General features: G+C 45.1%; 2 protein-coding genes across 4 annotated transcripts in view; one reads left to right on the top strand and one right to left on the bottom strand.

The window, feature by feature from the left end:
* The window catches only part of LOC149340684 (uncharacterized), a 183,316-nt gene that overhangs the window by 116,557 nt on the left and 45,716 nt on the right, over nucleotides 1-21,043 (top strand). Inside the window, exons 2-3 of the mRNA XM_089549507.1 lie at nucleotides 7,121-7,295; nucleotides 7,453-7,529. The gene's annotated coding sequence lies outside the window, so the exon portion shown is untranslated. The remainder of the gene's footprint in view (nucleotides 1-7,120; nucleotides 7,296-7,452; nucleotides 7,530-21,043) is intronic.
* Nucleotides 880-21,043, bottom strand: part of LOC149340686 (ATP-binding cassette sub-family G member 1-like) — a 29,035-nt gene continuing 8,871 nt past the window's right edge. The window contains exons 4-13 of one of the 3 annotated variants that reach the window (XM_089549504.1): nucleotides 20,375-20,561; nucleotides 14,859-15,004; nucleotides 13,414-13,537; nucleotides 13,132-13,246; nucleotides 12,409-12,554; nucleotides 11,732-11,833; nucleotides 11,311-11,479; nucleotides 9,138-9,238; nucleotides 7,894-8,049; nucleotides 880-2,532 (exon numbers count right to left, since the gene is read on the bottom strand). In XM_089549504.1, the coding sequence (XP_089405630.1) occupies nucleotides 2,230-2,532; nucleotides 7,894-8,049; nucleotides 9,138-9,238; nucleotides 11,311-11,479; nucleotides 11,732-11,833; nucleotides 12,409-12,554; nucleotides 13,132-13,246; nucleotides 13,414-13,537; nucleotides 14,859-15,004; nucleotides 20,375-20,561 (1,549 nt within the window). In that variant the 3' untranslated portion in view covers nucleotides 880-2,229. Of the gene's footprint in view, nucleotides 2,537-7,893; nucleotides 8,050-9,137; nucleotides 9,239-11,310; nucleotides 11,480-11,731; nucleotides 11,834-12,408; nucleotides 12,555-13,131; nucleotides 13,247-13,413; nucleotides 13,538-14,858; nucleotides 15,005-20,374; nucleotides 20,562-21,043 lie in introns of all 3 variants that reach the window. The other 2 variants (XM_089549503.1, XM_089549505.1) reach the window with 2 other exon arrangements.

Here is a 21,043-nt window from a genome sequence, read left to right as displayed (position 1 = left end):
TGCTAGACAGGCAAATGGCGGTGTCGAGGTTAGCAGAAGAGAATTAAATCACAGCATCAACGGTTTGGCCAATTATTAATGAAAATGTGGACATATCCGAAGTCAAAGCATGGTGAGTACGAAGAATGGGGACTATAAGGAGAGGAAGCCGAGTCTGTAGCTCGGTTCACACCGCACTGCACGCGGCATGCGAGAATCCCACTGCTGCCATATGTTTGTCTTTTGTTCTAGTTGATGTTAAATTATTTCTTATCCTAAATTATTGCAAAACTAATTGACTCCAAGCTTTTATCAGTACTGCCTTAAAAAGTTCTGCTATATATAGCTCAATGGTCCGAATGGTGCTTAGCGTTTGAACTGTTCGCATGTGGAGACATGAAAAAGAGTGAGTGTTCAATTAACGTAAATATTGGAACACGGGGTCTGTATGTCGGAAATGGCAAGAACTTGCTGTTATTTTATGTAGGGTACAAGCTTCTCTCAGCGTTTTGCTGGCCAATTCCAGGGCACACTCTCTCCGTAAAGGAGCCACAAGGGGCTTTAGCCTGGCCAATCCCCTCCTTAGGAATTAGCACAGCAACACAGAACGGGACGGGAAACAGTAATAATTGCTTAACAAAACTTCTAGTGATAGAGTCCTTTGTGACGTGAATGCCGATGAGAAGAATATTTCGCGTTTCAGATGATGTTAGTTGTCAGCGTTCAAGTTCCTCTGAAGTGGAACAAAAATTCACACAGCGGCCGCAGCTTGATGATTACAGATGTTAGTTTTCCACATGTTTGTGAATCAGTAATAAGGTGCCTTTATTGAGCATTTCATAAATAAACTGTGTGCCATGTGCATCGATTTTTGAACGCGGTCAAACCTTTAATAAAGAGTGCATCAGAAGGCCGTGTTTTATTCGCTTGAAAAAAAATGCGTCTGGGCACAAAATCACTTCTATGAGTTCCCCGAGACATGCTTTGTGATATACTGTGTCTGATTTATTCTTTTCGAGAGAACATTTTTGTTGGACTCGTACGCTGCAATCACAGTACGCCTGGGAGTAAATTAACAGCCTTCAGAATATTCTGAGCCCCTTAGTTTGCATGTCTACATTATGAGGTGATGAACACACAGTGACGTCGTGACTTTGAATTCCTAGCTGTTAGCATGCGTCGCCCGCTAAATTGGTAACTTATCAGGTTTTGTGCTTATCATTGCTTCGTTGTCTGTAGTGTGTTGCTTCACAGGTGTGCTTCAAGATGATGTCTAACTGGGGAGCTTTAGTGGCTACATAAAATTCAGCGAGAACTGGCAAGGACGCAAATGAAGACAATGCACGCACGAGCGCCATCTCACAAGTCGCTATTTTAATGCGAAGGCAGCAAATGTATCGCATCAAAGGACATAAAAATTAGATAAATCTTGGTAGAAAACAAATGGGCAAGGAAAGTCTACGACAAAAAAAGCAATCATATAGTTGCTTTCAGGATAGGTTAGTTCACCGTGGTTGCGAGACAGGAAAGCTTTTTTTTTTAAAAAGAGAGAAAGTTCAGTTACGTAGCTGTCACCATCTTTGTCTAACGTAGTAAGCTTACGTAACTACCTTCGCGCGCTAGTCGCATCTCTTACCAAGCATCAGTTTCGCGAAAGAACGGGTGACATTTGCATATTGCAGCGTGTTTAGGTAAAGGAGAAAGCGGTGACGCCGACAAAGGATTTTATTGCTGAAACATTGTTCACTGTGCACACTGTGCAAAGCGCACATGTTACCCGCTCCTCCGCGGAACTTTGACGCTTCTTAAGAGAGGCAACCAGAGCGCGAGGGCAGTTAGGGAAGTTTACTTCATAGATAAAGGCGGAACCATAGCTGCGTCAGTGACCTTGCTATGTCTTTGACAAAGAAGAAACAGCATGCGTGTCTCGCGACCGCGGTGCAATAATGCAACCTGGAAGCATTTTGTTTGTGTTTTCTGTTCTAAACATTTTTGTAGATTTGTTTTGTACCCAGAGTTTTCATGTTTTTTAGTCGTGTACGTTTGTTGCCATCGCAATAAAAAAACACTTTGACAGACAGCACCCGTCCGCGCATTTTCCATCTTTCCATCTTTGTCTGTTAGCGCTGAATTATATGAAAGAGTGCTTCCTCATAACAAATTAGCAATGTGCTCGGTGTAGTCACGTAGCAATGTGCTCGGCGTAGCCCTATCGCTTCAATCGCAGGCGCCACTTGAGCACGAAGAAGGCTATCGTCTTGAGAAAGAGGTCCATGCCCAGCAGAATGCCGAACTTGACCGGGAGGTAGGCGTGTTGCGCGTCCAGCTTCTCCAGAATCTCCCGGGGCTCGCTGAGGAAGCAGAAGCTGTCGTCGTCGCAGTCCAGTTCCTCGCGGCCGTGCCCGTAGATGGCGTGCAGCATGCCCTGGTGGGCGTGGTACACGTGTGACGTGTACGTGATCCAGGCGAAGGCCGGGTGCAGGTGGCGCACTTGGACGAAGTATCCACAGAACAGAAAGGATGGCGCCGCCGCTGGCAATGCCACGAACAGGGCTGTCTGTGTAATGAGATGAACAGTGGCGTCAGACGTAAGAGCGCAGTACGGCGTCGGGTTTTAACGCTTAATAAAGCGCAGGGGAGTTTATAACACTGAGCAACGGTGAGTCCTAAGCCTTGGTAGCGGTCAGTAGCGGTGACTGGCCCGAGCCTCAGATTTTTGCATCACATATTAACCTTTCATTCTTCGATAGTTGCAGTGCCTCGTCCGTCGCCATATCGCGAAGAAAAGAGAATGTTCCAAGCATTTCGCCGTATTGAGAGATAAACACAGCGCGATGAAATTATTGTACGCCCCAAGAAGACACTTACTGCCAAGCCAATCTAGATCACATGTCCATAGCTGGCGCACTCATCCTCAAAAGCTCTCGCCTCCATATGTACATGGCCCTTATCGCGCAAGCCCACGTGTCTTAAGTAATTATTGGCCGACAGTTTAACGCACAGGGTTTTCTTTACGGCACGTGACTATAAGGGCATTGTCAGTGGCTGGATGGTTGGTTGGCACTGAAAGTAAAATAAATCAGGTCAGCTTGTTCTTCACCCTGCGCGCGAAAGAACAGATTCGGACTGCTGACCAGCGATAGGGCTGACTGATTAGCCATTGATCGGAAGCATGAGGCGTAGACAAGTTCAGTAACAAACTCTTCACTTCAGGCAGATATTTAAAACGAAATAGTAGAAAATCAAGCCTAACAAAATAGCGTCACTTGGTCAGGCGCGAGTCTGTCAACAAGAACACGGTAGACATCCCAATAAACGCATGAATATGAGGAAAGAAACAAAAAGGTAATGACTATGCAACAATACTACGCGACTAAAGAAATACTATGAAAATACTATGCAAAAGAACAAGACGAGAAACATAGCGACCGGCGCGACAAAATTAAAATAATTCCACAGAGCGTTGACAAACGACGGCTTAACTGCTTAGTGGTAAGGTTCGGTCGCAGGGAGGGTCGGTCAGCGTATGCTCGTTGCGGGGCTAATGGTAAGTGCCGCAGATACGGGTGATTTTGGGCCACGCGTCTTCGGGGCCACCATCACCGCGCTCTACGCGTCAGACCCCGGCCGAAGGCTTGCTTGACGACCACGTCCCTGGCCCTGGCTGATTCCACGCGCGTCTACGCCAATCAAACTGCTCGGCTCGTGTTTTTGCCGCCGCCACATCGAGATGTCAACAGTGCAGCTCTTCGCGCACCGCCCTCAAACGAAATGCGGATGTAGCAGAGAAAATAAAACAAAGAAACGGTGTACGAACGCGAGGGAAAGTCCCGGTGCAAAGGAAGCGCATGCGGAGGATGCCGCGGGCTTGAACACCTAATGCCCTGTTCTTTGAAGCTGCCGCCACGGTACGGCCGCGTCTGTGGCCACTTCCGACCACGTGACGTTATGGAAGTGCCCGCAATCGGACGATTACACGGGGAGGGGACGGAATGGCCTTGGGTTAGCTTCCAGCGCCGCGAGGGGACCCGTCCACGCGATAGGTCGCAGCTGTCGCCGCCGGTGGTGGTGGAAAACATTTATTTACACATGCACTACTGGAGGTATTGCATGAGCTGACCCAGAGGGGGCCAGCCCTTACAAGTGCTACGTGGAGGTCCCTAGTTCGGGACCCCAGTGGCGTCGGCCGCCGCCCGGGCTCGCGCGACCAAGGCCCGTTGGGCCTGCAGGTCAGAGCAGCCGAGCAGGGTCGCCTCCCAGTCCTCCCGGGTTGGGTTGGGGTGACGGGGGATAGCAGGGTTGGAGGGGCAGGCCCACACCATGTGGTAAATGTCCGAAGACTTCTCCGCACAGTGCGGACAGCTGCCTGAGAAAGAAGGGTCGAAGTGTTTGAGAGCTGCCGGGCACAGCAAAGCATTAGTATACAGGCGAAGCAGAAGCCGCTCCTCCGCCTTTGAGAGACCTTTATACGGGCGGGGATAAAGACCATGGCCAGATTGATAATGTAAAACAATGTCTTTAAAGGAGTAAGCGGGAGTGAATTCGAGTTCCTGATCGTCGGGGTCGGAGGGGAATGTCCGGTGAGAGAGCGCGCGGGCGGCGGTGTCGCCGCCGCGCCTCAGATTGTTCCAGAGGCCTCTCGGCCACCTCATCCCAGAGTGAGAACGGAAGGTCAAAGCGGGATCGAACTTTGTGACAGGACAGTGGCAAGTACGCCTTTGGGGTTGCTCTCCGTATGCAGCTATCCTCATGAAACGTTTTTGCTCGTGGCCACGAGGAATGTTTTACATAAACTGGCACGCACTCTTCAGATAACCTGTTTCTGGCTTTGTGAACACCTTTTGTGCACACAAATTTGCACACTCATATATGTAGAATCATCTTTACAAGTATGTAGAATGGTCTTTAGGCTCTGCTTACTTGCTGGAAATAATCTTCTAGGCTGGAGAAAACAACCCGCAGCGATGTCTCAATGAGTTTGGCGTTAGGCTCATGTTGTTAAGTTCTTGGTTTGGATTCCGGGCGCGGCGACTGCATTCTGATAGAGGCGAAATTCAAAAGTACCTGTATTCTGCGCGATTCCAGTGCATGTTCAAAAAACCCAGATGTTCTAAATAAATCTGGAGGCCTCCATTACGACGTCCCTCAATCTCGTGTCGCCTCGGGACGTTAAACTCAGCATACCCCGTATCACAAAACAATACGGTTCATTTGGTTACTACGTAGGGTCGAATCTCTTAGAATCGCTCGGTAATTTATCTTATATGCAAGGCCCTACCGATGAGGTATTTTCGCGCCGAGCACGTATCCCAACATACGGTTGGTCAGTGGCGGAAGCGCGCAGCTGTGCGAGCCTGTGGCAGCAGCGTGCCTCAGAACGGAAATGTGAAAGTGGCGCCATTACAGGCACGCGCGTTTCTGCCGAATTTTGTTTCCTCTTTTCCTTGGGCGTGCGATGTTTATAAGAGAAATTTTTCACAATTCAAGTGGTATGGAGTTTTGCATTCCAAATCCTTGCTCTATGGCAAGCTCTGTGAAAGAGAATTGAGATATTGTCTATCGTTCGCTGTTTAGAACCCGCTACATTTTTGCATTAATCGCGGTTGCCTTTAACTGTGTGCTTCTTACTCATTCGGACACTAGTCGCGAATGTGCTACTTTTCTGACCCTACCGGGACACCGGGGTTATTACAGCGGCTGCTGTTAAGGACGTTAGTCGGTTTGTTTAAATACTGCGTGCTCTCAGGTGCTCAGCAAGGATAGGTAGACTTTTTGTAGCCTCTTCTAAAGGTGATTCTATTCCCTGACTAAGCGCCACGACAACCAGTCATTATAATGCCACCAGGTCAGCCGCACAGATATATTGACTAGCGAAATTCACACACACAGGACTAGAGAAGGTGACAGTCAATATGTGTGATACCGACTACCAACTAGCCCAACTTAAAACAGCCGCACAGGACTCCTACGCTGAAGTTTTGAAGTTATAGAAGCGCTGCCTCGTGGCGGCAAAAAAAGTGGGTTGGGTGGTATCATTCTGACTCCACCTCTGCCGCAGCCCATATCTCGCCGGCTTTCTGCTTCAACATGCACTTTGTTCTGTCCCTTCGTGAGTGCGGAAACACTAAACACGTATCACGGACCGCGCCGTGAGCCGGCGGTAGCCTTACTTTTCTAAAAAGAGCGCTGTGCCTACCTTGCCCCGAAATGCTGAAAGCACGCCACGTTGATCTCGCCAAGAAACATCGTCCCCGTCGCTACTACTGCTTGCTTCGTAGGCTGCCACGAACAAAATAATTGCAATGTTCAGCTCTGCCGTTTCAAGTCAAGGTAGCACGAAGCGGAGCCGTGAGGAATACCCTATTCAGTAGTCGACAAAATTAAAACTGCGCGTCATGCTGCACACAATGAACGCTACTCAGAAATCCTCAGTTCATTAGAACTTTAGGAAACTAGTTCTAAACAGCAATGCCCTGTAGCGCCCTGACAAGAGGGATAAGGTAAAAAGAAATTTAAAAAGCTCACTGATTCCCTACCAAGCCGAAACAACAGTGGACGGAATATGGAGCATATTCATGATCCGTAACCAGCCGATAGGGTAGCATTTGACAGGACGAAATGAAGAAATAGCTAGCTGTGTGTTCGAGCTTTCAATGCAGTATAAATAACGCCGAATGGCTCAATTTGAAGCGATATCCAGAACACTCCAACAGCGCGTCTCTAGAGTTGCAAGTACATATAGTTAAGTTAATGGCAAGACAATTGAGCAGCAGAACCAGGTATACGTGTTCTCGATGAAATGTACTTAACGGCATGCATTCAGCGAAGGCCAAGCACGGCCGGCGCAAAGTGTCGAGCAGCAACACATGACTGTTTGCGTCTGAAACACATCTTTCGCGCTGCCATTCACTATTGCGGTTTCGCGCGTTCACGTGCCTGAACTTAGAGTCATGTAAAGCTTTCCTATATCTTCACTTCGTACGACACTCGCCTGGCCAGCAATTCGCACCGCCCTGAATCTTTGTCTCCGATTTCTACAGACCGTGCAAATACCTTGCTTTTGGTAATTCATCGTGTTTTCACAGCGAGCTAATAGTCAAAGCATTTTTAGCACATTTAATTTGTTCTAATCCCTGCGCAGTACAACCGAAAGCTGTGGCTCCAAACAAGTTGCACGCATTCGGAAGCAGTCTCGGGGATCCAGCAGACGCGTAGAGGGCGCTCTTGGCACCCGCTGCAAAGGAGACAGCCACATCACCATCAGCATCATTTGCGTCTGGCCAGCGTTGGAAGCATGGTCAAGAGGGAAATAGTTCGTAAGTACGTTGCAAGGCGGTTTCTGAGCGTGCCGTCATGCAGTCGCTCGTAACTGTTCCAGAGAAGCTGAAGCCAGTTGGCTGAAATTTCATTTCCAGATACAATAGCTGTAAAAGCACGACGCGTCCCGCCAAAACCCGTATGTCTGATTTGCAGGCTGCCATGCGGTTGTGAAGGTGAAATACGTTCGCTTGCAGTTGAGGACAGCTTGTGGCGTCCGTTTGCTTCCGTCGGTGAGTTTTATTTCTGTTGTCAGCCTCTACGTTATCCCCCGGCCTGAATACAGCCATCCACTTTCAACTTTAGTTTACTGAATGCCGATTCGCAACCGCATTCTGGTTTCCATGAAACGCCGTTCGCATTTTTTCTAGCCCTAGTGCTTCGTAGTGAGGAATCATTGCCTGTTGTCAGCCAGCGTCGCGATCTCGTTTCCGCGTCCTTGACGCGAGAATCATGCGCCTATCACGAGGACGTCTAGGTGTTCGCTTACTGCCATGATCGATTACAGCTTCGAAGGCTGCGAGCTCCGCCGCCGGCAAGGGTTCGGCACGAACGTGTGCAGCTGGGCATACAGCGCCGCTCCGAGGCTGGGCTCACCTGAAGGTTGCTGGCGGCTGAGACAACAAGCGCGATCGCTTGGCTCGTGGCGCATGTCTGCACGGCGAGGATCACCACCGCCACGACGCGGTAGAATTCAAAAGGCTGTGAAGTGGTCCAGTGGAGAAGGCACATCATGATCAGGGGCCCGCCCACCTGTGTGCAACGAAAAGAAAGGGAAATGAAAAGAAAGCAGTTCACACGACTAGTCTTTGCCGTAAGCTAAATATATGGCCCAAGAAATGGCCGAATATGGCTCTATCACGCAAAGGCGCGGCCAGTTAGCCTGCCACTGTTATTACTGCAAATACTTGAAGCGCAATCGGCAATGAACTAGGGCCCTTGGAGGTTTGCAGTTTATTAATTTGCTGTCCATACTATCTATAATTCAAACCTCGGTGCACCTGCAAAACTCTGCTGCGGGTGGCTACAACACACTCTTTGAGTTCTATGAAATGAGGATGTAGAAATCTGTTCTCCTATGCATAAAAGCTTTTCGACAATACGAGGCTGAGATTTCAGTGGGATGACAGTTCTTAAAGGAGGTTCTTTAGGTTGCCTCTTGCTGCTGTTTCCTAAGAGGACCCTTCAGAACCTTATGCGAAAACCGGCGTTTTAATACGTGCATTTAGTATCTCCTTGTCTAGATTTGTAGCGCGCTAGTTGAAATATCGTGAAGGGCGTGCAGTCAGTATCGGTACTTTTTTTTTGTTCGCAGCTACAAGCAACCGCTTCGGTTATTAACGGTTTCAGATCATTTCAGACGCGGTTGAAAAAATGTGTTAGGTGTAATTGTTTCCTATCTGCTTGAGTAGCTCCACATGCCGATCTAGGGGTGTTGGATGAAGGTGCGGGCAGGAAAGCAGACAACTCGGAAAATAAGTTTTCCTCGGGAGAGCATCGTATGCGGAGTATTCTGAGCCATATTATTCTGCCACACGTTTTTCCGTGAGCGAACAAAAAAAAAAAGCAGGGCGCAGGCGAAGACAAGCGCGAATAGTTTTCACCACTTGTGGCAACAGCCCTACGTTTGTCATGTTACTCAGTTGCCAACACGACGGCGTGAGACTATAGCAGGGCGTGCTAGTTGAACAGCTTACCATGCTAAAGATTGTTGCAGCATAACTGGGCCAGCAGAAGTAACGATTCGTCCTTACATGAGCAGGTTTTTGGGATATAATCATCGCCAGAACCTTTTCACATGCTCAAAATGAAATCGAAATACTTCCCTTAAACAGTCTTACCGTGAAAGGAAGCTCGGTGATAATCCTCGCCACGTAGTACATGCTTGGACTGTACCAACAGTTTCGGTGCTCTCTAAGTAAGACGGCCAGCTCTGTTGGAACTAAGAAAAAAAAGAAGGAATTGAGAAATAACTGAGAGATATTCATAGTAACTTGCAGTTGTGGCGCAACGTGGTGCAGCACCCGTGAGCACCAGGCACTTCACACTCGTTCGTCTTTTCACTAATCTATTTTTACGTGAATGCGTAAAGACCCCGTGTCAGAGAAAGGCCGGTGTCGGCGTTTCTGCTGTCATGACAAAAAAACTAGGACTATTTGATTACAAGACCCTCCTATAAACGGCGCCTGCGACACCAGGGGTGCATCGGAAACCCCTGACCATCGGGTTCTCGGGTTTCGAGTCCGACTCGGTAACGCTACATTACGTAGACATGTTCGTGCGGCTTTTGTTAAAGCGGCTCTTTATGTGTGTGTCATGTGGTCTTGCACATAATGATTTTCGCTGTGAAAGAGGAAACAGTGTGTGTGTCAGCGTTGCAAGAAAAACCACTGCCGCGTCGCGATCTTAAAGGTGGAGCTCAAGCGTCCTCCATTTTTTTTATTTACTTTTACTATTTATACTCTTCAGGGCCGGAGGAATTACTCAGGGGGTGTGCTAAATACAGAGAAATGCAGAGATTGGTTTATTGGTTTATTGAGGTTTAACGTCCCGAAGCAACTCAGGCTATGGGGACGCCTTAGTAAAGGGCTTTGGTAATTTCGACTGCCTGGGGTTCTTCAACGTGCACTGACATCGCACAGCACACCGGCCTCTAGAATTTCGCCTTCATCGAAATTCAGCCGCCGCGGCCGGGATCGGACCCGTGTCTTTCGGGTCAGCAGCCGAGCGTCTAACCACTGAGCCACCGCGGCGGGACAGAAATGCAGAGAAACATTTCAATTAGTCTCATAAATGCTAAATAGCACTTGAATATAAAAAGATAGCTAATGCTTCGCGGAACTTATCATGATTTATCATGCCAGCAATTTCCGAAAGAAGGTGGTTCCAGTCACGTCAGGTTGACGACAAGAATGACTGTGAGAAGCATTTAGGGTTGCATGGTACCACAAAAACTTTGTGATGGTGATGACTGAAATGGGATAGCTAAATTTCGGAGATGCGGAGAAGAGGTGATCACGTAGAGCGGAATGATGGTGCAAGCTGAGGAGAAGGACAAACGGAATATTTTTATACGCGATGTCACCGATAGGAGGCAGAGACTAGATTTCATGATAGGTACGCTGGTTGTGCAGCTTTAGTCAGCAAGAATAAAGCGTGCAGAGTTAAATTTACATTTTGTCTGCTTTACTCACACAGGTGTGACGCAACAGCACGCTCATATGAATATATGCTAGGGGCTGCTAATGTATGGCACTGAAAAGGAGGCAAGTTGAAAATAATATTCCGAAACTTGCACATGTACATGAACAACTAAATTTGTCGAATACTTAAGCTCCTTATTTAAGGCTATGACGCGACAGCGGTTCCTCTTTCCCACGCAGACATGTGTGCTGTTTCCTCTTTCACAGCCACAATCATTATGTCAAAGACCCGACGCACACATATAAAGCCGCGCTTTAACCAAGCCGTACGAAATTGTCTATGTGGCGTATCGGTAGCTTGTTTGGCTCGCAACCCGAGGGTCAGGGGTTTCCAATGCTCGACTGCACCTAACTTTTTACGTGACGCCGACGGCAACGCCGACACCGGCATTACTGCTACACAGAGCCTTTGCTGTTTCGCGCAACACATTTAATGAACCACGCAACCTAAACTAAGCGTTCCGAGGAAATCATGCATTTCTTAAATGAAGCTAGAGAGGTGTCTTCTTTGCGGATAACCCTCTAGGTAGTATTTTCGTTTCTTTTCTTCCCTTTTGCCCCCTGCTTTCTCTGTTCCCTGTTTCCAGATGCCTGTATGTCAGCAGATATCTCCTTCTGGCGATATTACTTGTTTCATCCTCGTCTTCTAGATATATTGTAACACGTTGTGCGAGGATTCTCGAAATGCACAATGGTTTATGTTTTGATCGCGGTGTCAGGGGCTGAAAGTTGAGATCATTCTCTATCCAAAGGAAGGATTTAGGGTCATTGCCATATAAACGGGCACAAAATATGAAATTATTATACTTGCATATGAGCACGGTGGGCATAATGGACTGGAAGAGGATGATTGCCAGAGATACTAGGAACATGGCGGCGTTATTCATCACTCGTGTAGCGCGGTTCCCCACGTCGTAGTACATCATGGTCAGAAGTACAGAGAAGAATATGTAGGCTAAGATCCGAAGTTGCGACGCCACCTAATGGACGAAGAGGAAAGGAAGAGTTTCAGCTTAATGGTAACAGTTATGTCCATCTTAAGATGCGAAGTTTTTTCAGTATGGCAGCAATTCTTCTATATTTGGTGACTGTTCACAATATGTGCAGAAGAGAAACGATTCCCTGGTAATCTATACTTAAGTAAAATTTCAACGTATGCAAAGCCACACAAGTAGACAACATACAAAGGATGAACAGCATGAAAATACGAGTTGTGTTCGTGAAAACCTTACCTTGTTCCTAATAATGCAAACAAAACACCTCTTCAGCAATACTCCAAACTGAAGACAGGCGTTAGCGTTTATTTTGTACAGGCTCCCTTCAGCTTCTTTTTCCTGAAAGTGATAAGACACCTTGAAATTTATGGCTTTTCAATGCTACAAGCATAAGCATGGTTCGAAGAAGTGCCGACATTGCTAGTAAGTCATTCACTTAAAAGTATTTGTTGGAAATGCGACATCTGATAGACCCTTAATGATTTTCTATGATCTTTAACTTTTAATATTTAGCCAAACGAGCCCTGCGGCAATGCACAGAAGAAAATCTCTTAGGCATTGTAATTTTGACAAATACTGTACATTATGTTTATCCCTACCAGACATTCTAGGTTTATATGTATTGCGGAGTAACCGAGATTGCAGTCGCTTTTGGCCGCCTGCTTTATTGGGGAACGTCGTGCTAAATTTCTGGAAAATTTAACGCATTAAAATGTCAAACCACGCGTGTCTTCTTCGCTATTACTCCTACAGGCATCATGCAAAAATGGCAACCCACCGTTTGTGAGTTTCTTTTATCATGAAATCCTTGAAGAGATCAGTGATCATACCGGATAAGCTGGTTAGCCTTATGCGCGTAGCCATATTTGTGTACAGTTGTTTACAATAATGCGTTTAAAATAATATGCACTTACCGTATCGGTCATTACCCGTCCCCCATATGCTGTTAGCTGCGGATGGTCAAAGCCTTTGCCGCCGTTATCAATAACAATACCAGGTCTGAAAGATCTTGCGAGTTGTTTACTCAACTCCCCGTGCTCGCCAGACGCTATCTCTGTAACTTTGGATGTAAACGAAAGAAAAACTTGAGCATGACATTTTTTCTTGCATCAATATATGCCTGTATAAGTGCGAAGAATTGAAATGCAGTGCTTAAAAGAAACAAATTCTTGTGTGAAAGGAAGAAATAGGACCCTAATTTTAGGCAGCATGGTGAGCTGCAGTGCAAGAATTTTTGCATCTTTTCCTTCCATAAAGTTAGGATACTGTATTGGGCCCTCAAAGTGACGAATGAATGAATGAGAACAATAAAAAACAAATGCTAAAAATTTTGCTTTTATTGTATTTATTAAAGGTAACAGAAATATTATTCTAGGTGCCCTTGTACACGGTAATAACGCTGTTCAGAAAAGAAATCTAGTGCAAACGGTAAAAGTTTATTGTGTTTTAAGGGAGCTTAGCATCGTTATTCAGTTCGAGTACCTTTCTGCTTGGTGGATCTGTCAGTCCTATTTTGCAGCAGACATGCAGTAATTTCGTAGTTTGCAAAACCTCATCTAGGCGAACACTATTTATTAAGATGCAGACTAGGCTTTATAAAAGAAGGAAAGTTTTCGTATTTTGAGAAGTTGACTCACTGAAATCTGATGGATTATGATGTATTGGACAGTGAAGATTCTGAGCGGCCAGAAACGGTAGCAATTTGTCGACAGGACCATTGTAAATGCACATTCCCTCCGAGATCATGTATAGCTGAAATGTGAATGTTTGCCGTTATTGCAGCTACCGTTTCTGCAAACTGAGCTACCCTATCGCCTCGTGACATGGCTGTATTTAAAAATTGTTTTCATTCCTAATGCTGTAGGAAATATGCTCCTGAATTTCATCAATGCTATTAGTCCATGTTTGGTCACACTTACCTTGTCAAAATGTGAGAACAATGTTGCGCTTGGGTTGTGAATTGAGCAGAGTACAGTGTGCCCGCATGCGGCTAGGGATTTCAGTACCAGCACGCATCTCAGCGCTGAGCTGCTGTCCAGACCACTGCATCAAGCGGTGAAGGGTTCAGGAGCTTTAAAACATCATATGCGCTGTTTCTTCGACACCTTCACCCGCACAGAGAAGATACTGACAAATAAGTATATAAAGCCAGAAAAAATGCAATTTAAAGGCATTTGGGAGCTCCAATCGTTACAGTATGCAACCACATAATTATATCCCCCCCTAAATGCAAATTAATCACATAAATGCATTCCAAGAGCTTTAACAACTAAAACTGCTTTATCGAGCAACTTCTCCACTTTGCCAACCCTAATAACGCAAATTTAGTTAGCGTTAGTCGTAATTAGTTTTGCCAACTACGCCTTAGTTCAATGTCGCTTATAATAACGGCATTGCGAAAGCGGATGAATGAAGTAGAATTTATGCAATTGTAGCACTGATAAAGTCCGCGGGAGTCAGCCACGAAAAATCGCAGAACAGTGCAGTGAGGAAAAGGATGAAGGTGGAATTGAAAGAAGGAAGGAAAAAAGAAGTGCGGACGTGGAGTGCTCCACCAGAGCCTCGGCGGCCGGGGGCACCTCTTTCTCTCTTTCTGTCTTTTCCTGCATACTCCCCACACCTCGGCGCTGTTCTGGTACTCTCCTTTCCTTCCTGTACTCCTCGCCACGCCAGCCGTGGCTGCGGTTAAGATGTCCACGGTGAAATGAGGCCGTTACTGAGCCATTTTCTTTCCTCAAAAGACCCAGCTGCGGCGTTCAATGCCGCGTTGACGAGGCGCGTAGAGTCCACGGCGGATGTTCACGAAAAGCGTGTGCCGTGGGATGCTCGTTGATTTGCCACGCAGGCGGAAGTAGATATTCTCCATTCCGACGGGGAAGTGGAAAGCATGTGGGTATCCGAGCTGAGCGTGCAAGACCGCAATGCCTGTGATAGTGCTGGCTCATAAAGCGGCGAAGCCTAGTGGCCAAATCAGTTTGAAACGGACAGGCTAAGTCAAGTAGTTAAACGTGCTCGAAACAAACATGCTAAAACCGAGTTGCTAAGCATGCTCGAAAAGAGAGGCGAAGCCAAGTAGCTAAACGTGCGCGAAGCAGACAAGCGAAGCAGAGTAGCTATTTCTGTCTCAGGTTGAATCGTTGCTGCATACATAAAATGTCTAAATATGCTTGTGCCAGCGCAACCGTCCTTGTTGCATGCATGCGATAGACAAGCATTACCTGCCGGAAATGCCACTAATTCCAACCAGCTTTCGCTTAATAATGTGCTCAGCCACTAAGCGTAAATCTACTAATTTTTTTTTGTTTCTTTCTTGAGGCTCATCGCTATTTTCCGTCATGTGTTCCTGAGCAATCAGGGGGCTTACCTGGTAGGTTCGTCTAAGAAGATCACTGGAGGATTGCTAATGAGCTCTTGTGATATAGCCAGCCGTTTCCTCTGGCCTCCAGAGAGACAGCTTGCCCTTGTATTCTGGCACTCTCCAAGGCCCCAGCGCTGCATAGCGTCGTCCACCTTTGTTTGGGATACGTGTACAGGGGAAAGAAGGAAACAAAAACATTGATTTCCATATTGTTGTTGAACGTTTCTTAGCCTGTCCTTTTTATCACGAACAGCAATGAGAATGAATTTCATATTTTCCGCTGCGAATAATTTTTTCAGTCATTAAAACTAGGGGGGGGGGGGGGGGGGCGTGGAACGCATACCCAGCGAATTCTTTAACACTATCATCCGGGTGTCGAGTAAGCGCTCGTATAGCGGCGGCGGAGAGTACGAAAATACGCGCATGCGTCCACAGTTCACGCTTTTATCAGCCTGTTCTGCTCCGTTTGGACACAGAGCATCGTACGTTGTTTGTTTTTTTTTTGACAGTGTGGCGATACTGTTAAAGAAAGACAAGTCCACCTGCGAGTGCCACGGTTTTTAATTTAAGCAAGTTAACCTACCCTTGTCTAACTATAGAACTTTCGCGGACTTCGCTGGTCATGCTCTGATCAGGAGTACGTTTGAATACGAGGATATCTACATTCTTACCTAATTATGAATTCAGCATTCATTTTGTTGTGCATGATTATTTAAAAAAAAGTTTCATTGTTATTGCAAAGAAGAATTTGAATGCATAGCATAAATACAAGGTCGTTAATAAAAGTGGTGTGTAACATGCGCTGTAATGTGGCATGCTGGTTTTGCGATATCTTTCGGCTTTTATGTCAAGGACGGGCACCATAGATAAAGTAGGGCATACTACTTGCCTTTACATAATGGCGGTCACTTTCTGGGTTGTCTCCAGAGATAACGCTGACCGAAAGTGACACGGTAATGACGTCTATAACGGAAGCTTGCCTGTTATATACCATTTTTTCCACGACAGAAGGCATAGTGCCATGTAGACATGCAAAGAAGTCAACATCTTTTAACAAAAATGTCCAAAACAGCTGTTATTTTTTTGTACATCTGGGACGAACGACAACTGTCACCAGGGGGAATAAATTACAGGGACGTCTGTGAATGAACTCGAGCGTTTTCTTATCAAAAACGAACATTACGGATTATTCCATACCGAGGAAATCATTAACTTGATTTTGATGGAGGCGAAATGCTAAAGGCCCGTGTAATGGGCGATATCAGTGCATATTAAAAAACCCCACGTGGTCGAAGTTATCCGGAATCCTCCGCTACGGCATCCCTCTTAGCCTGAGTTGCTTTTGCAAACGGGCGCACTTCCATATTTTTTTTTTGTTTATTTCTCCTTCGGGCAACATACAGGTATTGCCCACGAGGCAAGACAAAAGGAGGTGCTAAACCTCCTGACTGGGTCTTGTCCTCGCCTGGGTACAGCAGCAGGAGCGGTATTGCATTATACAACAAAAAAAAGGCTATCTTTGCCATCACTTACACAAGAGACGCATCATAAACAGTTCTTGTAAATATATAAAGATAATAAAATAATAATACGCACTAAATCTTATAGAAAAATGGTACAGAAATGCAATACATTAGGGTTGTTCGAACCGACATAACATTACATCAAACGGAACCAGAAGTACGCATTTTGTCGTCTAGGACACAAGGTTAAACAAAAAGAAAGACGAACAGATGCGTTTAAAACCCCTGGGCGTGGAAATATTTTTAGCAGCATCTATTACAAACGGATGAGAATTACACAACAACATGATATGGTGCTCAATTGTGTTCCGTAGTTAGTACGAGGCCTATTTACCACAACAGAAGTCTGACGCAAGCTGTAACCAGTAGATCTATTTAGGTACGTGTTAAAAAATATTAATGTAATTTGTTTTTATTTCGTTAAAAATAAACATACATATTTTGAGTTCATACATGGTTTTCACAGGGATCATTCGAGACTGTGTATTTGCCGAGCAACTATTTGTGTTGTTTCCAGCAGGTAAAAGTAACCGAGCTGCACGCGACTGCAGGGCTGATATTTTTTCTAAGTCAGTTTTGTTACAAGTACCCCAGATAAGAAGACAATAAATCATGCGAGAATGGATAAGAGAGAAATACAACTGTCTTTTCAGCGAGAAAGGTATAAGATCTCGAAGCCGGGAAACATACCAATAGCTCTCGCTATCTTGACACGGGTGTGGTCTATGTGGTCGCTCCAGCTAGGTTGTGATGGAATTTAACTCCTAGAAAGTAATGGGAGCTGACACGTTCAAGGTAGCAAGAGCCGTAGCGAAGCTTAAAATCGTAATCTATTGGTTTGTTCTTTGCACAAAAAAGCATAAATTTTGTTTTTTTTTTTCTCGTTGAGTTCAAGACTATTTAAGTTTAGCCATACACTAAGATTTAATAGCCACGTGTTAGCAGTGTTCTCAAGTTCATTAAAATTTGTTCCTGAGAAGAATACATTCGTATCGTCAGCATATAATACTATATCTTCAGTTTGAGGAATGTTAACTATATAGTTTATATCAAGAAGAGCAAAGGGCCTAATATAGATCCTTGTGGTACACCATATTTTACAGTCTTTGGGTTTAATTTATAGCCATGTAGGCGTACGAACTGAAAACGCGACTCAAGGTAACTGCGCATGAGTTGAAGTGCTATGCCCCTAATTCCACATATTTCCAGTTTTCTTAGCAAAATGTGACGTTTCATGGAATCGAAGGCCTTGCGAAAATCTAGAAATATTCCAACGGTGTAGAGCTTATCCTCAATATTTTTAATTATTTTATTTTTTATTTGTACGAGGGCCATTTCAGTTGATCTTCCTTTCTGGAACCCGTACTGCTTTGTTGATATGATGTTTTTTTGCAAAAAAAAGTTTTCGAGGCGTTTGTGTATGACACGTTCAATCACTTTCGAAAAAAGAGGAAAAACTGAAATCGGCCTATAGTTGTTCAGGTCACTGTATGTTCCTCCCTTGTGAATGAAGACGACACGAGCTATCTAACATTTTCGCAGGAAAGATTCCCGAAGCGAGTATGCGGTTGCCGATGTAAGCGAGTGGTTTTGAGATTAAGTGGGCAGTTTCTTTTATAGGTGCGGCTTTAATGTCGTCGTGGCCAGCTGCCGATCGGTTATCGAGCGAGTTTATGATAAGGTTTATCTCATCCTCAGAAGTGGGCGTTAAAAATGCACTTTCGAGCAGCGTCTGCCCTACATATCTCTCCAGACTGCTGTGAGGCAATGAAAGAGATGAAAAGTTTCCAGCACCTGCGTTAGCTAGATGATCATTGATAAGGTTAACTAAGTTTTGCTCTGAATAAGTGGCTCTATTTATAACTAATTCAAATGGTATACCAGAAACGTGCGTAGCGTTTAGTTCATTGAATTGTTTCCATGTTTTTCGGGGGTTATCTGCGCACTTTTCGAACTTATGTTGATAAAATCTACACGTGAGTTTTTTTAAGTCAGAGCTAAGTTTGTTTCTGAACCGCTTGAATTCTTGCAGCTTTGCAATATCACGCGTCCGCAGAAACTGTTCGAATAGCTTATCCTTGTGTTTTATGCGCTTAAAAAGGTCATTCGTAATCCATTCTTTTCTTGCTTTCTTGTGCCTAACAATTGTTGTGAGTGGGAAAGCAGCTTCGTAAAAAATTTGTAATTCGGACATAAAAATGTCGTAGGATACAGATGGATCGGGTTCCTTGCATACGTTCGCGTGAATGAAAGGTCGTTTTTCCGCCGTCATTGATGATACGGATAGTATTATTTGTGCATTGTGTACGCGTGGCGATCGGTAATGCTACAAAAATTGGTAGATGATTGCTAAATCCTGAACAAAGTACACCGGAGCAACTAGCAGACTTAGAAAAATTTGTGAAACATAAGTCGATCAGCGTACTTGTATTCGATGTGACTCTCGTAGGCTGTTCAATGACGTTCTCACAATCATTTTGAAGCATAATTTCAAGAAGTTCAACTTTAGCAGGGTTATTAGAGTTAAGATCGATCATAAGGTTCCCTATGATCACTACATGTCTCTTCCGGGAATTGACGAAATCCATGAGTGATTCAATGTAGTTTAAAAAACGTTAAAACCCCATAAACTAAACCATCATTGATTTGAAAAAAAAGAAACATTGGCAAGCCCGCGTGACACAGACTTCAGGAAGCTTCTAACGTCTCCTGGAAGTGTGCGCAGAGTGTTTTGTTTTTGCCTCAGCTGTGACAGTCTTTCAGGTATAAAATTATTGGTCTGTTTTCTGTGCGCCTTTTCCGGCGAATTTTGCGGCGAATAAGGTTTGCTCGTCTAAGAGACTGCTTCATTTATTGCAACGACCTGGGTATTTACAAACTACTATGCTAGAATGGTAAATTTGGAAACTTGCATAGTGATAAACGAGAATTACTCCGTTCTAGTCATGCACCGGTTTATGGGCCAGCACTTGCAGGTAACCGCACCATCGCACTCTGAGCATTGACTCTAAGATGTGTTAAGGACTGCACTCTTACGCCGGCGACATGTATTTCAGAAGGCCTGCATTATATAAGAACACCTGAAGCAGAGATGCGGGCTAGTAAATTTAGTATTGGCTCCTGGGTTTCAAATTAATTAAATTCTAACTCTTACAAAGCGCATTGCTTGAGAAACAATTTCTGTGCTGTTGATGCTGTATAGCTGTAATCGTAATCATTTACAAAAGCTACTACTAACAGCTTTAAAGTAGACTGTGTAAAGCGTAGTGTGCAGTTTATAAATAAAAGAACCGCCAGAACCACTTTCTGCCAGTAGTAATTATGGGACCGAAGTTTTCAGCTAGAAAGAAAAGAAATATCTTGAAATAGGACGGAACCCACGATCGACACAAAGAAAATTAAATGTGCAACGAAATAACACAAACATAAAACATTAGAAGCAGAATAGATTAAGAGGCAAAAGGATGCAGAGATAGAGTTGCTAAAATTACGAAATGAGAATCGACTTGAGAAGAGAAGGAATTTCTAAAATAGATAAGCGGCAGCTAGATGAGTAATAGCACAACTTAAAACTAGAAGAGTTCTCGGAAGGAACACAAAATCAGGTGAAGTGATTCAATTACGAAATGCATATGGCTAGGATGTCCATGGCTGATTATTGCGAGACAATAAAGCGGCTAAAAAGACGAGGACGAAGGTAGACAGACAGGACGTCCTTCGTCCTCGTCTTTTTAGCCGCTGGAATGTCTCACAATAGTACTAGCAACCAACTAGCCCAGCTTTCTACGCTAATGCCATGGCTGACGCAAGACAAGGGTGAATGTATACTAGTGGCAGAAGTGGTCGCCTCGCAGTCCTGTTAACGAAGCTAGTGAAAATGAATAAACATAGGTTTGGCTTGTGAGTGCAAGTGCAGCGACTTGTGCTGTAATTATGATCACTTGCTATCTCCTCTCTTACCTGTCGGTAGACTATATATCATAGCTTTCCATGACTTACAATTTCGGCTCTTTCGAAGCTTTTCAAGGACGGCGTCCGGAGCTGCACACTCATGCTAAGCCCTTCACGCACAGTTAGTTCGGGCAGGAGACAGTCGTCTTGCATGACATAGCAGCTCTGCATGTTGAACAGCTTCGTGTCCCGGACGCAGCCGTTGACTTGAACCTCGCCATCGTAACCTTTGTCGCTGCGGGAAGACGAACGCCATCAGAACCGTGAACCTACTCCTATGCTTGGCATTTGCTGGTAAGAATAAAGCAGTTGCCGTTGGGCGGCAGTGTCGAGGTTAAAGAGAGAACACGTACTAGTTGGCTGTAAGTACATGACTTGTTTTGACACACGATGTACGTGTAAAGCGCCTCAGAGTAAGAGATGGTTATTTCCAGGGCTGACCAGTTCTGCGTAGTTACAAATGGCGTTTAACACCAGAGCGCACAAGTAGTAAGTGCTGCCATACTCTGCTTAAGCCTTATGTGGATGAATGTGTGGGTAGTCGCATGTAAGCTGTGCATATTAACATCATCATCATTTATTGTTCCTTTAAATGTCGCATCAAGGACATTGCATAAGGGGGTAAGACAGCTTGGTTGAAAGGCGATACATAAGCTCGAACACAGAGCAATAAAAAGGTAACACGAAAATTAATACGAATAACAAATTGGGCAGAAA

Source organism: Amblyomma mixtum, chromosome 6 (genome assembly GCF_055824585.1).
Source record: "Amblyomma mixtum isolate Tamu chromosome 6, ASM5582458v1, whole genome shotgun sequence".
Lineage (NCBI taxonomy): Eukaryota > Metazoa > Arthropoda > Arachnida > Ixodida > Ixodidae > Amblyomma > Amblyomma mixtum.
The sequence above is the reverse complement of the archived record's forward strand: the minus strand, read 5'-3'. Positions and strand labels throughout refer to the sequence as shown.